This window comes from Passer domesticus, chromosome 2, assembly GCF_036417665.1.
Source record: "Passer domesticus isolate bPasDom1 chromosome 2, bPasDom1.hap1, whole genome shotgun sequence".
NCBI classification, from domain to species: Eukaryota; Metazoa; Chordata; class Aves; order Passeriformes; family Passeridae; genus Passer; species Passer domesticus.
In genome coordinates this window covers 14,951,236-14,970,710 of record NC_087475.1, presented here as the reverse complement: position 1 = coordinate 14,970,710, position 19,475 = coordinate 14,951,236, and the positions used below count along the sequence as shown (strand labels likewise).

The 19,475-nt window shown below is 40.1% G+C and overlaps 2 protein-coding genes across 7 annotated transcripts in view; one reads left to right on the top strand and one right to left on the bottom strand.

The window, feature by feature from the left end:
* PHEX (phosphate regulating endopeptidase X-linked) overlaps nucleotides 1–19,475 on the top strand; it is a 113,289-nt gene that overhangs the window by 3,272 nt on the left and 90,542 nt on the right. For 4 of the 5 annotated variants that reach the window (XM_064407461.1, XM_064407463.1, XM_064407465.1 and 1 more), the window contains exons 2-3: nucleotides 15,056–15,124; nucleotides 16,200–16,361. In XM_064407461.1, coding sequence (XP_064263531.1) covers nucleotides 15,056–15,124; nucleotides 16,200–16,361 — 231 coding nt within the window. Of the gene's footprint in view, nucleotides 1–10,500; nucleotides 10,994–15,055; nucleotides 15,125–16,199; nucleotides 16,362–19,475 lie in introns of those variants that run through there. The other variant, XM_064407462.1, reaches the window with a different exon arrangement.
* Nucleotides 5,240–19,475, bottom strand: part of LOC135293390 (collagen alpha-1(I) chain-like) — a 406,941-nt gene continuing 392,705 nt past the window's right edge. For both annotated transcript variants that reach the window (XR_010355485.1, XR_010355518.1), the window contains one exon: nucleotides 5,240–5,365. The gene's annotated coding sequence lies outside the window, so the exon portion shown is untranslated. The remainder of the gene's footprint in view (nucleotides 5,366–19,475) is intronic.

Here is a 19,475-nt window from a genome sequence, read left to right as displayed (position 1 = left end):
GGCACGTGAAGAAACTACAGCCCCTCTGGCAGCAGGTTTATCCTGAAGGCCCTTGGGTGGGATCCCACTCTGGAGCAAGGGAAAAATGTGTGGAAGATGGAGCAGCAGGGTAGAGTTGGTGGTAGTGACTGAGCCCAGCTCGGTGCCTTGCGCTTCTCAGGGGAGCAGGGGCAGGAGTGAATTTGAACCCAAGAAAAAAGATGGGGTGTGAGAGGTGTTTAATCTTTGTTGCTCACTTCCCTGCATTTTTAACTGGCAACATATTGAACCAGTTTGGTAACTGGTAAAATGATGAGTGGAATGGAAATTCAGCTGGAAGGAAAATCTAGAGCAAAAAGAAGTATCTAGTCCAACTTCCTGACCACCTCAGAGCGACCAAAAGTTAGAGCATGTTGTTAGAGGGCGTTACCCAAATGCCTCTTAAATGCTGACAGGCTTGAGGCATTCACCACCTCTCTAGGAGGCCTGTAGGATGGACATTTTTCTTAGGTCTCCCTGGAACACCTTCAATGTTTAAAAAAACAGGTGATACCCTAGGTATGACTGGGAAAACGAGAGGAATTTAGTGCTCTTCTGGGTAAGTAGGGCAAGAGACAGCCTCATTAAAACTGAGTCCAAACCATTTTCAAGTTGCTGACTGCTTAGCCTGGAGGCATAAAAATAATAACTTTTGGAACTTCTGTGAAAGAGGTTGTTCTCTTGAGCTAAATCTAAGAGCCAAACTACTGCTGAACTTTTCTATTGCAGTGTGTGTTTTCAGCCTAGGGGCTGTGCTAGAACTATTTTAAGGGCTTGCTCCCAATACAGACCAAACCCTTTAGGTTTGCTGAAGGTAGAAGGTAGAGTCCCTTTTGTCCCCTGTCTCTCTAACCTTCTGTTTCTAGAAGTGCTGCAAATGATTATGAGATGTATGGAAGTTGAATTAGCTGTAACTTCTCAAAGATAAATATTTCAGACTTTCTTGACTGGAGTGTTTTCTAAGGTCTGTTTAACCCAGTCCCCCCAATGTTGCAGCTTATGGGAGAGGGTTGCTGTGGAATAATTTATTCCACTAGCTGTGCCAAGTGAATGGTCCCAGCTATCTCTGCCCTCTCATTGCTTTGGCCTCACCCTGTGTTGTCCCCTCTTCCATGAGAGTGTCAGATAGCTCTCCCATGGCTGTGTGACAAACCAAGTGGATTAAAAACAGCCAAGCAGAGATGTTAAAGGGAAATGGGAAGCTGATGTTGCTCAGCTACACTGGTGAAATGAATGGACAAAAAGCTGTCTGTGCTTCAAATAAACCTGTCTGGCTCTTTATGTGCTGGCAGACCTCAATGGTGAGCAGGAATGGGAACTGGTGGTGGGACTGAGAAGCAAGTCACACCAAGTGTAGAATATGGGAAAAATGTTTAAAGTAAAGGCTGCAGAGCATCGTGGTTTATACTTGCTTTCGAATACAGAGAAGAGTTGTTAAGGGGGCTACCTCTTGTTTTTTTTTGTCTTTTCCTGACCCCATCTATTGAATTACTCATGGGTCCCTTCCAACTAAAGATATTCTTTGGTATTTTGATTTCAGTCATCCAGAAGTTTCAAATAATTTGAACTTTTGACAGCACGTAAAAGGTTAGCTAGTAACTTTGATCTAGTGGGAATTAAAAGCTTTATCTGTGTCAGTACTCTGTTGGTGGTGGCTGTCCCAGTTGATTTTTGGTTACATTTGATTTTTTTCTGTTCTTCTGAGAATTAGATTAAAAATACTGTAATATTACTCAAGTTTTAGATACTCAAGTTTTTCTCACAAGGAATTTGTTTTAAAGAATATGGGGACAGCACCCATTTTGTGCAATGTGAGCTTCCTTGCTCTTGACCTTCTTTGCTCTGTTCTTTAAAAAGAAAGAAATGTGAGACCCATTATTTAATTTCATTTTTTCTACAAGCAAAATCAGCAATGTGATTGTATATGCCTTTATACAAGGAGTGCTGTTATATACTATCACAAAGGCAAGCCCCTGCTCAGTGAGTTACTGTGGCAGAGTACCTGTGTGGGCCATGGTGAGTTCCTTCATCCAGTAGAAGTATTTTTCTTAACTGAGCATGTATTATTTGGGAGAGCAGAATAAAATGGTCTAGGTCTGGATCATGCTTCTGACCTGGCTTTCCAGCACCTGCTTGGCTGTCTGGTGGCAGCGAGTAAATAATTTTTCCAGTGAACAGAAATGTGGCCATTTTAAAGCATTTAAGTGTGAACAAATGATACTCAAATACATCTGAACTTCAAACACACTAAAATGCATTTTATGTTATACTGATCAAAATATATTTGAATAGCTTTAAATATTTTATAGTGCATCCAGATTCATGCAACAATGGATGAGTTTCATTCAGTATTTTATTTAGCTTAAAATTATGTTTTATAGTTCCTTTTATGCCCACATATAGGGAAGAAAAAGTTGTGGTTAAAATAAAAGCAGCAAGCCATAAATGTTTTTATGAAATGAGGTTGAAAGCATTCCATACCTCTTAAGAGCATGTTTTCCAAAGGCAAATGCTTCAATTTCCCAAGAAAATGTAGTCATGGCATCACATTGTGAAAGCCTAGACAAGAGTGTGAGTTTATCTGATTGACTCAGAGTGAAGTGAGCTGCATTTGCATCATTCCTGGTAATGTGTTCTGGTGCTCTGAAGAGTGGGAGTAGTGACAGCAAAGGGAATGAATTCATTTCAGCAACAGTCAGCACCTTGCTGAAAAGCAGGAACATGGCAGTGCGTTTTTTCAAATTGCTTTTCTAGGGAATGACTTGGAATCAGAAAAAGCTAGGAAAGGCCTGTGTAAGAGGAGCAGGTCTTAGCCTCTAGGAAGTGTAAGAAAGTCCTGTGAGGAAATGGAGGGCTGTCACTTAACATAGTTGATATCCTGGGCTATGGGACCACATTCTGGCTGGCTACAGCACAGCCTGGGATTCTGATCTCTCTGATGCCCCTGGCACACGGGAATTCTCATCAAGGTCTTACCGGTGTTCTTCTGTCCCGAGCTGCCCTGAACGTGGTGGGGGCTGTACCCACATGAGGAGCTCAGGGCTGGTAAGCCAGTAGGAAATTCTTTTGTGTCTTAGTCCAGATGTAGTCTGGCTGTGAGTATTTTTACTCTGCTTTGGGGAGGTGGAATATGCCTGTCCAGGCTCTTATGTTCTCTCATTAATTGCTGCTTCAAAAGCAATGATACTCCTAGATTGTTTTTAGAAAATTATTGCCAGCCTGCAGACTTTTGCTTAGGTAAAGCAGATGCTGTGAGTATGTTCTGGCCAATCTGAATCCTGTTGGTAGTCCAAACTGCAAGACACTTATCACATCTTTCACTTTTTTATTAAAAGCACAATTGTCATGGAAGTTTTACTTGGGTATTGTTTTAAAGTTGGATAATGAATGTCCCATTTCAGTCAACCAGTTCAACCAAGGAAGAGGCTGATTGTGTTTGCAGCAATTTCAAAGAACTAGCAACAGAAACAGCATTAAATTTTTAAAAACCTGTGAATTTATCAGCATCTTTTAGTGGACTAAGATTCTGTAATTTTCTTGGGAAATGCATATTGAAGAAGTTAAGGAAACTTTTTCAGAAGAGCATGATTCTTTCTGCAAGTTGTAGAAAAGGATTTAGCTTTGTTCAACATGATTTTCCTTCCCTTTAAGTAAGCTTGGTCATCACTATTTTTGTAATTAACTTTGCTAACAGTACTGCTAATTCCTTTGCATGGTTATTTAAATGCTTAAGAGTAGCTAGTTAGAGCCATACTGAGGCCCTTTCATCAGTTTCCCTAATCCAGCTACTTGTTCTTAGGTTAGTGAAAATTTATGGGGAGAAATACCATGTAATGATTCAGCTTTTGATCTATAACAAGTAGTTTGGGTATGTTTGATAGTACAGAAATCCTCATTCTTCTCTAAAACCTGGTGTTAATAGTAAAGAGGACAACAAAGCTTTATTTGAAATAGAGATGTTGGAAACTTAAGGGAAGGGCTGTCAGAGACATAGCAATTTGACTTGTAAAGATAATTATAGTTGGTGCCTAACTGATTTTTGAGGATTTCTGCACCTTCAGGAAAGCAAATGTTTGGTCTCGATGATGCTGTCCCATGGGGCCTCATGCTGTGGTTTCAACCTGATCCAACTGTGGTCTCCCTTTTCCAGAGAACTGGCTGACTAAACACATTTCAACTCTGCTGAGGGGCTGCTGCTTAGTGTTATTAGATACATACACAGTTCCTGGAGTTGCACCAAGATGAGGATAAGATAAGAAATATCTAGAAATACCTCCACTGAATTAATACACACAAAATCTCACATTGTCAAGGGGCGTTTTATTTAGGATATAATATTTAATGTGTGATTTTTCTGGCTTTTAGCTGTGTGCAAAGTGAATTTTAATCTCATTTTGAGATGAAGGAAAAGAACTCAGTGGAATAAAATGCTTTGAAATAAAACTAACTTCAGTAAGAACATGAGCTGGTTGTAGCAATGCCCTGGAAGAGCAGGATTTGGTTTTTCAGGTTTGTGGGTGGGGCTTTTTTGATGGTGGTTTTCTTGGGTTTTTTTTGCCAGGCTGATTTCTTCTGAAAACAGAGGTTATGCAGTTGTGTTTTCCTTTCTCTGTATGCCCTCTCTCCCACCCAGCCTTGCTAAGTAATGGTGGACCTTGTCAGCCAACTGCAGTCAAATTTGACAGAGGGGATTTGGGTTCAAAGATATTAATTCTGACAAGTCTTTGCCTGGATGAAAAGGTCTCTCATTTCTGCTAGAAGCCCGTGGTTAGGGGCGTTTTTGTGCAGGGGGATGTGACCCAACAGCCCCTGTGTGAGACAAACTTTCACCAGAGCTTGTGCCTGATGCGACTGCTGAGCTCTACTGCCCAGGGGTTAAAGCACTTGGAGGAGCTTCTGCTTCACATTTTTTTTGTTTCCTACAAAAGTTAGCACAAGCAAGCTCTGAGTTGATAGCAGTGACAGAGTGCCTGTTACCTGTTCAGTGGCACCTCTGTGGAGGGATTGCTCTGCTCCTGGCTGCAGCTGTCTCTGAGCTCTGCTGCTGCCAAAGATGGATTTGTGCTGCTGGAGATCGAAGTGGGAGAGCAGGCAGAAACCATTGCTTTTGCAGAGGCACTCGTGCTTCTCCGAGAGACAGGAGGTCACAGTGGAGGGATCTCTTTGGCAGATGCTGAAAGCAGTCACGTGCAGGGCTGGTGGCTCTCCTCCTCTTTTAATTTAAAATGCTGGTGAATGTGTGTCTCATTGCACACCTGAAGATTCATCCATGGAACAAAAACTCCTTGGTAACCAAGCTTCTTGCCTTCACTCATATAAAGAGACTTTGACAGCTGCGAGCAAAGATCTGGACAAAGCAAAATAAGTGGGTAAATCTCTGGTGGAATGATGCAATATTTTAAGGAAATTTGTGTTCTTATCTCCCTGCACCTACGGCTGTGGTCACTGGAAAAATGACATTTCCCAGAAATGTCTTTTTCGGTGTCTTTTTCAGTGTCTTTACAGCCTATGTACGTAGTTAGATTATATGAAAAAAAGCAAAAATTTGCTCTGAGTTATGCCAGGGTATCTTGTATATTTCTTAATCCCCAACTGAAATGCCTTTCTACAGCCCATGTCAGCTTGCACCCTTGTTTAATCTCTGCAGCAGGATGACAGATGGGAAGGATGCCCATGTGATGGCTGAGTGTAAACACTCTCTGGTTGTAGTGCGAATGTGGTCTTTAGGAGAAGTAGTGTTTGGTTTAGCTGGAATTTAATGTGCTTTTTGACGAAAAATTGCCGGAAGACCTAAAGCAGTTCCTTCTGCTTGAGAACATATGCATTGCATCATTAAAGTGCTTTTTCAAAAGAAGCAAATAAAAAGCTTGCAAACTTGAGTGGCGTAACTTTAATCATTCCAGATGTTGGGTTTCATAGTCAGTTGCTGTTTGGTTTAGATATAAGCACCTTTTGGTCAGAGAATGCAATGCTTCCTGCAGCAGGGAAAAAATTTTCTTGGAGTAATGAGAATAGCTTAGTCTACTTGGAATTAAAGAAGAAAAAAATGATTTGGGGTATTAAATGTTGGAGAACAAAGTTTTCTGCTTTGCAGGGTGTTCTCCTTACAGTTGCAGTTATAGTTAGTGGAAAAGCTTGCCACCAGCAGTGTTTGGAGCCCTGCAAATCCTGTTGGCTCAGTATTGACTCCTAATTAATGATCCACATTCTCACAGATGCACTGAGGCCTTCTGTGATGTGGCTGGACCAGTGGAAAACAATAGAGTCATTTATTTCCAGCTGTATTTGTCCCATGAATAAAGGACGTGAAGTAGTGCCACAGCGTGGTTTCTCTTGGCTGCTGTACAGAAATTTGGCAGCTTTTGTAGTGAAGGGAGTGTAATTTATAAAATTCAGAGATCTGATGGCAACTGGTCAAGCTGTCTTCAAATCAACATGTTGGGCTTTTCTCAAGTATGCTTTGTGTACCTAAAGCCCAGTTCTGGCTACAACAGCTGCATAGTCCAAAAAAACAAGTTCAAGGCCCAGGGTGAAATGGGATGGAATACAGCCTTTGCTCTGACCCACACTAATTAATCTCTTTCAATGAAGCTGGCATATCCTTCTGTTTCTATGAGAAAGCCACTCAAGCTGTATCTGGTGTCTCTGCTTCTATCAGTGTGATGGTGGCTATGTTTTCCTTTTGCCATGGGCTGAAAATGCTCAACAGTACCACCAAAGGTGTGATGCTGTGATTGTGGACTGCTTCTGTTAAGCTGTACTTGCACTAATGTGCCTTAGGCACCTGGCAAGTCTTTAATGTGCACCATGAGGACAATGTCCTTTGAGGCAATGTCTGTAAGTCACGTGTTGGTGTAACCTAATATGTTTTACCTGTATTACATTGGGTTTACATCTAGAACTGAACTGGGATTTTTTTGTATTTTTATAAAAAGTATCAGTGATTGTTTTAATATGTTTTGAAGTTATCTAAATGCCAGAAAGATGAAATATTTTACAGTACTCAGGTTCATTGCACGCAGGTTCTTTAAGCAGGCTTGGGCTGACCATGTGCTGACCTCAGGCTGTTTTGCTGTTCCAGAACTTCACCAACACTTATGCAACTGGTTTTGACTGTTCCAGTGAAAACTGGGCAATATGTGTAATTCAGTTGACCAATTGAATAATCAAACCTCACTGTCTTGGGCCAAGCTATATGAGGAGAAGCTGACATGGTCCTATTGATTTTAGCTCTGGTAAGTGCTCTTGTCTGACTCTGACATAATGGCTGGAAGTGAGAATTGTGTCTGCTTGTGGGAGAGCAAGATAACACACACTCGTGTGTCTTTTGAATGTACATTCATGTGCATACACACACACTTATATTCACAGGCAGACCTTTTCTAGGGGCTGGGACATTTGCTGTAGTTCAGCCCAGACCATGTTTCAGAGGGTTGGCCAATTCTGGCATATGACCATGGATAGAATTGTTTGTGCATTGTCCTGGCTTTGTTGTAAGTGCCAGAGTGATCCCATTGTTTGAGTGGGATCTTGATCAGATGGAATTCTGAGTGAATGAAGCATGGTTTGGAGCATGTAGCATTTAGTTATTACTTTTTTGCCCCCTATGTCTGTTCAATGTTTTATGAAGGTTTAGCAGAGTCTTTGCACAGCCTCATTAAGTGCCTTATTGGGCTGCAATGGCCAGGAGTGCTGTTAGCAGTTCCAGCAGGAGGTGTGGCCGTGTATCCTGTACCTGCCAAAGAGCTGCTGGATTTGGGAAGAACAAGGCAACCAAATCCTAGAACACTCATCAAAAATGTGTATTAAATTCCGCAGGCTTTTGTCACAGATCATCAGTATCAGGAACTTACTCACATGTGCTCTGTGCACCTTTTCAAACACTGCCAGAAATGGACCTCTGCAGCTGTTGCCTGCAGCTGTTTATGGTTTAGCTGTAATTTCATAGTTCTGTACATGCTGGAGAAACCAAGATGGTTTATTGACTACAGGCAGGCTCTACAGCCAGAAAAAAGGACACTTTATACTATGTCACAGTATAAATAAGCCCACAAACCCAAACATGGAAAAGTCATTCTGTTGTTGACAGCTGATTTGTGATTTTTCTTGCCACAAGGATAAGGTGCTGCTTGGAGCTCACTCGCCACAGGACTCCTGTAGTTGGAGCTTGCTGGACTTTGTTGGGGTAGCTCCATGTTCCCATAGTTCTCACCTTGTGTTTGGGAGAGGGGAATTAATGGTCCAGCTTCTCCCTGCTCCTTCCCTGTCTTTCCTTTCCCACTTCCTTCCCCTGACACAGATTTCCAAAGAGAAATAACAGGTTGCTGCTTTGTCTGTTGAAAGCTGTTCTTAGTTTCTAGCTTGATGTTGTCCTAGAAAGAGATCAATTGTGACAATGCAGAGTCCCCAAGCAGTGCAAAGGAGAGCTGCTTTATTGCAAAAACCAGGCCTTTTGGAGCAGTTAGCTGATGATCAGTTTAGGCACAGTTTTCAGTTTAACCCAAAGTTTTAAGGCACAACAAACCCAAATCAACCAACCACCACACAGCACGATGTGGACACCCAGCCATCACATAGCACAGCTCTCTACCCCTGTTCCAGCTGAGTCACTCTCCCATAGTTCCCTTCTACCTAGCCTAAGTAGAAGGCCTGAGCCATGATTTTACAAGGGTAACATGGCGCTTATTTTATAAGACTTTACCTTATAAAATAAGACTTTGTGTAACAATAGATGCAAGCAAAATCCTTCTAGTGAAACACAGATAGAGGATGATGTTCAGTATGGACAAGTACTTCTCAAGGGGAAAGAAGCTGAAATGTAGAAATCATGGGGGGATTGAGTAAGCATATGATAATTCAGATTTGGTTGGGGGGACATAAAGCTGGCAGTATGAATAGGTCTAATAGCTCAACATTTGTAGTGTTGGGGTTCAGTAGAAAAATCATCAGGTAACCAACAGCAAATACTTCTCAAAAGGTCCTTCTGAGGTTTACTTGGGTCATGGATACAGTGGATTAAGTGTTGAGATCACATGGTGTCCATGCACTTTCTGTCAATACCCTGCCCCTTTGGCAGCCCCTTTGAGATCATAGTGATTTCTGATATGAGGACTAAATTGCACCAATATCACACAAATACCTTCCCAAACCTGTGCTGTTACCAGTTTTGTGCTGAGAATTTCTTATAACCAGGTACCTGCTCACACCCTTGGAGTCATTCACGCATGAGTGGGAATTTTTATAGTGGAGGCATGTGATCCTCCTGGTTCTGCAGCATCATTTCCCTCTCCTGCCTCAGCTGATGGATGTCAAAATCATGGGTTATATGTGGGACAATAGGCAGGTGAAAAGGAGCAAATTTTTTTTCCTGTTCTGCATCAAGCAGATGTGGGAATGCCCTCTTGGAGCTTCCTGGTGAAGAGGGACAGGAATAAGAACTGAGGGCGTTTTGTTTGCAGGACACCATCTAGGCAGTAGTGGGGGGATGAGGAGTGAGGATTTTAGGACCTTCAAACTCAAAGTCTTCTTCTAGATAGAGTGGGCTTTCCCTTTATGTCCATGTGACATCCAGGACAACTTGTGTGCAGGTGCTCACATGGAAAAAGTTTTGAGTCTCCAAGCTGATAACTGCCATCGCACACGTTTTGTAACACATGTATGTCTTCCTTCTCTCTCTACTTGTGCAACTTTTTATCAGGATGGTTGGGGGCTGAAATAAGGACTTTTAAGTCCCCATGAAAGTAAGTAACTCAGGCACATAAACTGCTGTTGAAAGCATGAGCATGGTGCTGCCTCTCCCTGCATCCTTATGTTTTGTATGAGAGTCCAGCTCTCAAAAAGCAAGAGCTCCTCAGAGGGCTGAATGTCACACTCAGCTCAGAGAATTCACCCTGAAATGGCTGGTTTTTTACTTGATGAATGTAGAATGTTTGCTACATGGAGGGGACTATCAAGTCTACTCCACTGAGAAATCTATATAAATAAGATTTTTTTTAATCCCCCACCATCTTAAAGTGCCAAATAGATACTTTTCCACTAAGCTCATAGTAGTACTTGACTTGGAAGCACTGGATCATCTCTTAAAATGTGTTGTGTACCAGCAAGGACTGAAATATCTTGCCTAGAAAAAAACAGGTCTAACTTTTAGAGCAAGACTTTTCTGTAGGTTGGCTGATTATTGCTTTGTGCTGCTTGACTGTGATTTTTGGCACACAGTGTCACATACCAAATTCCCGAAATAAAATGCTACATGATATTCTAAGAGTTCTTAGGAAGCTTTAAAAAGGGATTTGTCTGCTGAGTGGGTACCTCTTGAAGCCAAATGATGCAGCAGCAGTGGTTTAAAAGGAGAAAACTTTAGTCAGCAAATAATTAGTCTTTTTTAAATAAGTGCAAGGAGAAAAAAATAAAACCTTCCATCAGACTTGTGTTTGTAGAAGTTGTCAGCGATCCTGCTTTGATTGGAGAGGGTGTGCAGCCCTTTGAATAGTTAAAACATCTGTTCAGCGACGTTGTGAAATGCTCGTGTTCGGAACCCCTGATAAGGAGGACTGCTGAGCGCTGGGCTCTCACAGGCTCCACGGGCAGCAAGGGCTGCACTGACTGTGGCCACTGCTTGCCTTTCCTCCTCCTGGGCACAGCAAAACGTAGGAGACAGCTACTATTTTACGTGTGATTTTGCTTTGAGAGGGAGAGAGCAGGAAGTGCCTAGGAAATGGTTCATGACAGAAACCTGGAGTTTTAAATAGGAGCGAAGAGGAGGAGAGCTCATGGGCACAGTTTGTGAACAGTTGAAACACTGACACAACAGCAGCAGGGGAAAACCAGGCTTCTGAGAGAGCAAGCACCTCCCAAGCTATCCTGATGGAAGGAGAGACAGTCCCCGAGGCCAGGGGAGCAGCCAGCAAAGCCACTCGGATCGCCCTCGGTGTCTTTGTGAGTGGCACTGTTGTGCTTGGCACCGCTCTTTTCCTGGGTAAGTGAAAGCGTTGACACGAACCTGAGCACAACCTCCCCAGCCTGTCTGCTGGGTGCCCGTGTTTGTGTTTCACGGCATCTTTTGGTGAAGATCTAAATCTCTTTTTCTTTCCCCGCTTTTTATATTTATCCTGAAAGGGATGTGTCAGTAAAGGAGTTCTTGGGGGAATGCTAGAGCTGGGAGATGCAATGGGAACTCATGTAACGTTTTGAATGCTGAATTTAAATTTAGGTACTCAGTTGAATGTGTTCTGACCAGACTTGGGTTCTTTCACAGGACAGAGAAGCAGGTGAGATGATGCTAATTACGGATTCAGTGGTTGTGGCTGATGTGGAGTAATATTCTCTGTTTCCTGAAAATGAATCAGTGTAGTGCATGTATTTTATGGAATCTTTTTGGGTTTTCCTTCATTTGGTTTTCATTTAGGGCTTGACTAAAACCCCTGTAGAAAGCTTCAATAGTGCTTATGTGTGCACATTTTTTAGATCTTTCTGTTCTTCTATGATGAATTGCAAAGCTGTCTTTACAAAAGTCATAAAGAGTGCATCTAGGATGAAATTGAAATATTTTTGTTAGATATATAAGCTGTAGCTAGATGCAACAGAGAAGGAAATAGTTTTTCCTCTCCCAGATTTGGAATTACCTGTAGATTGGTTTTGTTAGTATACCACTTGAAAGCTTATGCCTACACTTCTGAAATTATGTGTAAAAGTATAAATATACCCAGAAACTCCAGGCAGAGAGGAAGCTGTGTTGTATCCTGTAGGAATTTGCAGAGTTGCATCCTCTTTTGGAATGATTCTGCCCAACTTTTTGTGTCTTTAGACCAACACAAATTTTGCTAGATTGGTGGAAACCTTGCCTCTAAGCATATCTTTTGCTTTCATCCAATCCTTTATGATCTTGAGGTATTGTTTGAAAGGTCTGCAAAGTTTATAGTCACAAAACAAGGTCAGGTTTTCTATAGAATATTTAAAGCACCAGGCTCACTCTTGGTTAGAGCTTTTCTGCTCTGGGGCAATTTCTGCAACATTTGCAGGAAAATGACTTCTGTGTCAGTGATCCCATTCAAGCTAACTTTTTATAACCATGAGGGAGTTTGAATCTTCAGATTTCTAGATAAAAGAAAAAGTTTTTCACTTAAAGAATGCAGTGTAAACACCAGGGAGTAATAATGGAGAGACCTTATTTCTTTTTGTCTGCACTAGATTTGTTTGTTTATTGCTTAGAGCAGTGAAAGCAATTGACATTTACCACCACAGCTTCTCAGAGATAGAACTGCTTTATCCATAGGCCAGGTGTGAAAATTCAAGCAAATATATTAATTCTTGCAGACAGTTTTCCAAGTGTGCCTGTGGCATGTTTTGTAGGCAGGGACTCAATATCAAAATTTTTATTGGCATAACTGCTAAGAAAATAAAAATGCTGGCTTTGGGTCAACCAAAATGCTTTTAGGATTTCTCTGGAAATGGTCTAAAATTTTCAACCTAAAGAATCAAGGAAAAAAAGTTAAATTGTTTTGGTTTAACATTTTTTCAATTAGACGTTTTCACGCTTCATTGTGACATTGTTTTCTTTGTAAGTTTGAGCTAATTTTTTTTTTAGTTTTATTTGACTGTAGAAATGGACATAATTTTTTCTGTCCATATGAAATACTTCAGGAACCTCAAGATATTCTTTTTTCTTCAGTTTTCATTTAGACTGCAAAACTTGTTGTTTTTGGTATACCTGAAATTAATTTTCCAACCTGAGGAGTGAAATGTAACTTTCTCCTACTTTCTTCTCATAGTTCCTAGGAGTCTAAGGAGGATGTGGGAGAGTCAGGTATTGTTATTTACTGTTCCTTGCTCGTGCTGGCTGTGACCTTGCTGACTTCAGTGGGGAGCCACAGGCAGGACCCCAGCTGTGACAGGACAGCAACCACCTCCTCCTGGGAGGGAGCAGATTGCTCTCCAGTGCCCTTGGGTGAGAACTCAGGCAGCTTTGAATCTCAGTTTGAGAGCCTCTTCTCCACACTTGGTAGGAGAGTTCTCCTTTGCGCTTCTCACATCACAGGAACATTCACATTATTTGCCTCTGTACATTTGTATTGTTTTCCTTTTCCCTTATAAATTAATTTTTTTAAACTCAGTCGTGGAGTGTATTTGCTTAAGAATCTGCAAACAGGCTTATCAAGGAGGAAGCTAGGATGCTGAGGGTTATAACCATGACTCTAAGTAATAATGTTGTGATTAGTAATCTTAACAATAAAAAGGCAAGAGAACAAAAAAAACCAAAAACTGTGCAACGTTTTTTCTGTCAAAATTAGCTGTTATTTAAAATGGAAATGTTACTGCCAAAAATTTATTCTAATGATAAAATTGTAGGTTTCCCAGTTGAAATGGTATTTTGTGTTTGTTTAGAAGTATCAAAAACACAAGGGCTGCTTCAGGTTAAGCATGAAATGATGTCTGGGCTTTTCCCTCCTTTCGCTGCTTTGTTAAGGAAAAAGTCTAGCAAACATTCAAGACCTGGACAAATTCTAAAGAGCTAAATTCTAATCAGGGAAAAAGGTGAGTTGGGAGGAATGCAACACTTAATTAAAAGGGACATTTTCCATTATTTGTAGTTCATCTTTGTAGTGGCTCAAAATCATATTGTGGAGATATCTACTTCTCTATTTTCTTCTGTTCTTCAATATTCCAATTACAGCCTTTGTGTGCCTCAAAATCTTGTGTATTTCTTGGCTAATTTACAAAGGTGTTTGAGGTGTTGTATTTCACTAAACCAATGTAAGCTTTGGAAAAGCTGTCCAGAAATAGTTTTATATTGCCATTTTCTGAGAAACTTGGATTGAAATCCAGATATTTCTGTCATTAATTGCCATTAAAACAGTGAGACTGGAAGAGAGGAAACAGCTTTATATTAAATTCTAGCTTTAGGACCTTTTGTAAAAAAAATTTCCTAGGCTGAAATGAAATTTCACATTTTTCTATTACTTTAAAACAACATACAACTACAGCAGAAATTGCTTTAGAACTATCAGTACTGTTAAAGCTATGGTGCCATAATATATTCCACTGTTGTGGTTTTTTTCTTCAGTGTTATTTGCTTTTTTATTTTTGCCGTGGACTGTTATTAAGATAATGGATATAATGAGACATTTCTTTATGCCTACTGAGCACATCTAGTGAGAAATATTTCACCTATCCCTCGGGATTCTCCCTTCCTAGTCCCAAGTATCAATTATCTGCATATTTGCTGCCTGAGAGCAGTGTCTGAAATTAGCAATTCCTGTGCTTAAATTTCAGGGGCAGTTGTAATACAAGTTTTTAAAAGATGGGCAAAATTAACTGATGATTTCATAGTTCTTCTCAGCAAGGCTTTTGGAAGCAAATACAATTACAATACTTTTGGGAGACAACTCAGACAGAACCTGGGTTGTGCCTTATGAAGCACAGCTATCCTTGTGCCCATTGCAATCTGCTTTGTTGCAGGCTGGCATAAGGAGACCCTGGCAGGGTCCTGTGTGGGCACCACAGCTCTGGAAACCCTGCAGAAGGTGGGGAGGCTGCTCTGTGTTGCATTTCCCACCATGGAAGGTGCAAACTGGTCCTGTGGAAGGTCCCTGCCCATGGCAGAGCATTGGAATTAGAGGATCTTTAAGGTCCCTTCTAAGCCTCGCCATCCTATTCTCCTGTGTTTACAAGCTCTGGAGGATGACAGCAATGCTGAATTGTTTGTGTCGTGGTGCTGCTCACTGTCAGTGAGTAGGGCTGAGGTGATGCTGCTCCAGGCACTGGGCACACACAGCCCTTGCTCTGTGCTGCCTGTGAGCAAAGAGGGGGAAGGAAAAAGCAGGACTAGGAGGGGGAAGTTATTTGTACAAGCTGCAGTATTTACATAATATATATTTTAAATATTTACTTAATATACATTCTAAGTGCTCTAAATCAATGCAGTCAGAGAGGCACTGGGACCAGAGGCTGCACTGATATTGGAATGATTGAGTACACAACATTTGGCTGCAGCTGTCAAAATTCATTGCAAATGATCTCATTATGGTTTTCCATTTTGCAGTTAGCCAAGGTCTTATAAAGTTTCATCCGAAGCAACAGTACTGTTTGACTGCCGAATGCATTGAAGCTGGTAAGCAGCAATTTTATCTTCTCAATTATATCATGATTATAGTATGTTAATGAGATGTTTATACCATTTAATTTTTCCCATTATACATTTTACTCAGAAAGCTCAATTAATGAGGGAGAAAGAACAATAATCCCAAACTTTAAAAAATGTAACTGTTCAAGTTGCTTCTGTATTGTTTATTTTGTACAATTAAAATTTGTGTTTTAATTTGGTCTAATACTAGTTTAACTAGGTTGACTCAAAGTTTATGTTGAGTGACTAGACCTTCAGGTATATTTTGTTGCTTCCTTTCCAGTTATCAGAAAACTAGCAAGTGTATTGTTAACCACAGAGATGCTTTTCTACCAGATCTGGCACACACTTTATATGATTTTATATTAAAATAGGGTAGATTCAGACTAGTTATATGGAAGAAAATTTTTGTGGTGAGAGTGGTGAAACACTGGCACAAGTCACTCAGAGAAGTTGTGGATGCCCCGTTCTGGAGGTGTTCAAGGTTGGATGGGACTCTGAGCAACCTGGTCTAGTTGATGATGTCCCTGCTTATTGCAGAATGTTGGATTAGGCGACCTTTAAGGGTTCCTTCCAAGGCAAGCTATTCTATGATTTTATGGTTAGGTACTGAAAAGATACTGAGTCTTGGGCCTGTCAGACTGATCTCTCTCTTTCCATCTCTCTTTCACTGACAATAGTAACTGGTAAGGAAGTAGTCACAAAATGGAGCTGAAAATACAATTATCTTTTCAATGTAGGGTAGATCAGAATTTGATTACACTGCATAGTCACTGAAATGCTAATCACAATCTACTTAATATGTATCACTACTAAATTCCTCAGGCAATTAATTCTATCATGGCAACAATGGAGAGCTTGTCTTCAGGTGTCTGGCTCCAGCAGCTCATGTTCATGCAGTGCTAAGTTCAGTCATCGTTGCTGTATGGCACACAAGAAGATTCATTGCAGATATTTTGTCTTTTTTGTTTCTCATTAATCATAATTTCTGGACTGTAGCCTTGTGTAATTCTCTATTTAGGAAAAAGTGTTCCACAAAATCTCTGTGGTGTCTTTTTTACAGCTGCTAGCATCCTGAGCAAGATAAATCAATCTGTAGATCCATGTGAGAACTTCTATCGATTTGCATGCGATGGCTGGATATATAATAACCCTATTCCTGAAGATATGTCCAACTATGGTGTTTATCCCTGGCTGCGACACAAGGTGGACCTCAAACTAAAGGGTAAATAGATAATTTCTAAAAGTATTTTGTTGGCTTGTCACTGTAGCTTGTTAATTGGCTGGGTTTGAGATGACCAAAAATCCCCACAGTTCTCATCACTGGATAACATCCTGATTTGAGGCTGTTGCCTGACTTGATGTTCTCTTTTAAGTATATTTTCTCTTTTTTTTTTTTTAAATTGAAAATTACATTGAGAGATAATGAATTTAACATAAACAGAATTTGGGAGGAAGAACAGAACTGCTGGGAATTCTGGTAATTCTACCAGTTAAAAATGGATGGATGAAATTATACTGATTATAGCAAAAGAAAAAGACAAAGGGATTTAACTCTTTCCCTCTTGTAGTAGATGGTTAGACCAGAGTGCAGGAGCTCAGCACACACAATTAAGAATGTCCCAAAATCAATGATCAGTCCAGGGCAGCAGGCTGTTTCTAACAGTGGCCAACAGCAGGAAAGAATATAATAAGGCCAAACCAGGATGACATTTTCCAGTACATTCACCTAGGCCTTGGCAGAGGCAATTCTCAGGCTTCTGGAGGTGGAGGTTGTTTGGATATTGTGTTTCCTTCCCACTGCCATTCAGGCTGCCACTGAAGTACCTGAGCTATCATCAGTGAAACAGAAAGTTGCTTAAGAATGTGTGTCTGGAGGAAAAAATAGCCCCAGGGTGGAAACGTGTAGGAAGAAAGGTATTTTAATCTGCATGTACTTGACTTTGGGCTATACTCTGCATTGTGGCTACCTCCCCAGGAAGCCCTGCAGACCAGCTGGGGAGAAAGGGGATGATTATTGTTAGGTAGGAAAATCTTTTCAGATTCTTATAGTCTTGGCTAGAAGTGAGTCATTCAAAAAAAGGGAGACATGCAAGATTTAATATTGTTGGTGGTGTGCTTGAGCTTTGCCCACCTTGAGTACATAAGTGACATAATAGCCTGGCTTCATCTCACCACAGAACAGAGGTTCAGTTTTAGAATTTAATGCTTAAATACAGCACTTGTTTTTCTTTGGATTTTGTGTAGGCACCAAAGCTCTTCTCCAATTGCTTTTTTCAGTCTTATTGTATACAATTTTCACATCATTAAGTATTTTAATTACTGCATTTGGGTTCAGAATATGAGTTGTGGTTTTCAGCATAGTACATGATCTCACTTCTGTTTCAAGTCTGCTGAAGATGTCTCAAGGAAAGGAAAAAAAAATGTTGCCAGAGGCTGTTTTAAGTTTGCTTTGCATTCTAATTGTTCTGCTGCCAGAATTGGGCTGTATTAGATAACTGCACGTCCTGCATGAACCATAGCCACAAGGAGGCTAGTCTTAATTGAATATAGAGTAGCAAAGCTGTCACTGTCATCCTCAATTTCCTCTTTTTACAGGTCCTAATCAAGGACATCATGCTAAGCCAGATTTTTATTTGGTTTTCTTTCTGCAGTTCCTTTAAAGTTGCTAGTACATAGCTAGAAAAAATGCAAGACAAAGAAAGTAACATCCAAGTGGGAAGTATTTGCTTAATGAAAACTCCATATCAGATAAAGGGAGTTTATACAAATGTATTTAATAAGAGGCCATTGGCACAGACAGGGCCAAAAAGATGTGAAATGCTGGTTGGTGCATAGGAGTGTTTTTAAAATAACATTTCCCATCTCTTCCTTAACTTTTTACTTCATGAACTTTCCAAAATATATTCTTTGTAATTAAAAAAAAAAAGGAAAATAGAAAGCATTGGTAGTTGGAATAATAAGCATAACTTCAGCCTCTCAAGTGTTTTCTCTGAGTTATCTCAATTAGCTCAACACTGAGTTATTAATTTGTGCATGACCACAACCTTGCTAGCAGAAGTTTTAGCAAGAGGAAGAACTCCTGCATAGACAAACAGTTATAGGGCTGAATAGACCTTGGAAGTAAATTTAATCTCTCCTTTCTCAAGAACTCTTAGTAGAACTTTGTACCACATGGTAAATAGTCCTGTTTGATGTTCAGTAGATTAAAAAATCTCAGTCTTTAAAAACCTGGTCATTATGCAAGTTCTATGCTCTGAAATACTTATCATATTAAAGAAAACTATTAATCTTAAACTGATAACATGGCTTGGCCAGCAAGACACATTTTTCATATTTGATTTTCTTTGATGGTATGATATAGATGGAAACATTTATTAAAGGTATATATTAAAAATTTATGTTATTAAAAGAAACTGTTTGGACATCTAATCTATTTTCTGGTCCCTGAATGTTCCTGAGCCTAGTCCTGCTCCAGAGAAAGGGATTTTTGGCAAAGATCTGTTACACAGGCTGCACAAGTGTATCTTCAATATTCTGGAAGCTCTTTTTTTTTTTGTTCAGGAGCAATTGCTGCAAAAGAAGATCTTCCAATAGATAATGAGTAGCAAGTGTAAGAATTAATTTTGTCTTATCAAAAAAAGGTAGTTGTGGCTGTGTAATGTACTGTACTTAGCCCTGCATTAGGTGTTAGAGGGCTTGAGAACGAAGCTTTTTTTTTCTATTTCTTTTGGGACTGGTGTTTTGGTTTGTTTTGTAGTTTCTTTGTTTGGTGGGGATTTTTTTGTTTTGTTTGTTTTTTGTTTCTTTTAGTGTGTGTGTGCAATTTTAGGTTTTGTTTAGTTTTTTTTTTTTTTGGTGGGTTTTTGGAGGTTTTTTGAGACTCACAAAAGCAAACAGCTTTGCAGGCGTCAGCTTCGAAAAAGGGTAGAACATTTTCTGTATTGGTGAAGGTTTTTGGTGCCTCAATAAGAAATTCCAAAGAGAGGAAATGGCAGTAGGTCAATCCAAAATAGCTAAGAACTGCTGGGTGGTAGATTTTTTTTTTGTCCGCATATCTCGGGTTGATTAAAGGATCAGGATTAGAAACATTAATTTTGGGGTTCTTCTAGATCTCCAAATCGTAATGTGATAGTTAAAAATACTATTTTTTTTAAGATTTGGGTTTATAATGGGGTAGGTATATATATATATGATGCTCCCATGGATTTCTCTAGCTGTCTTAAGATGCATTCAAGCTAAAATCATATCATCATTTCCCCTTTAATTTCTTTTCCATACATTGTTTGAGGGTCACTTGGGTTTATTTTTCTGTGCTCAGAGGAATCCACAAACCACA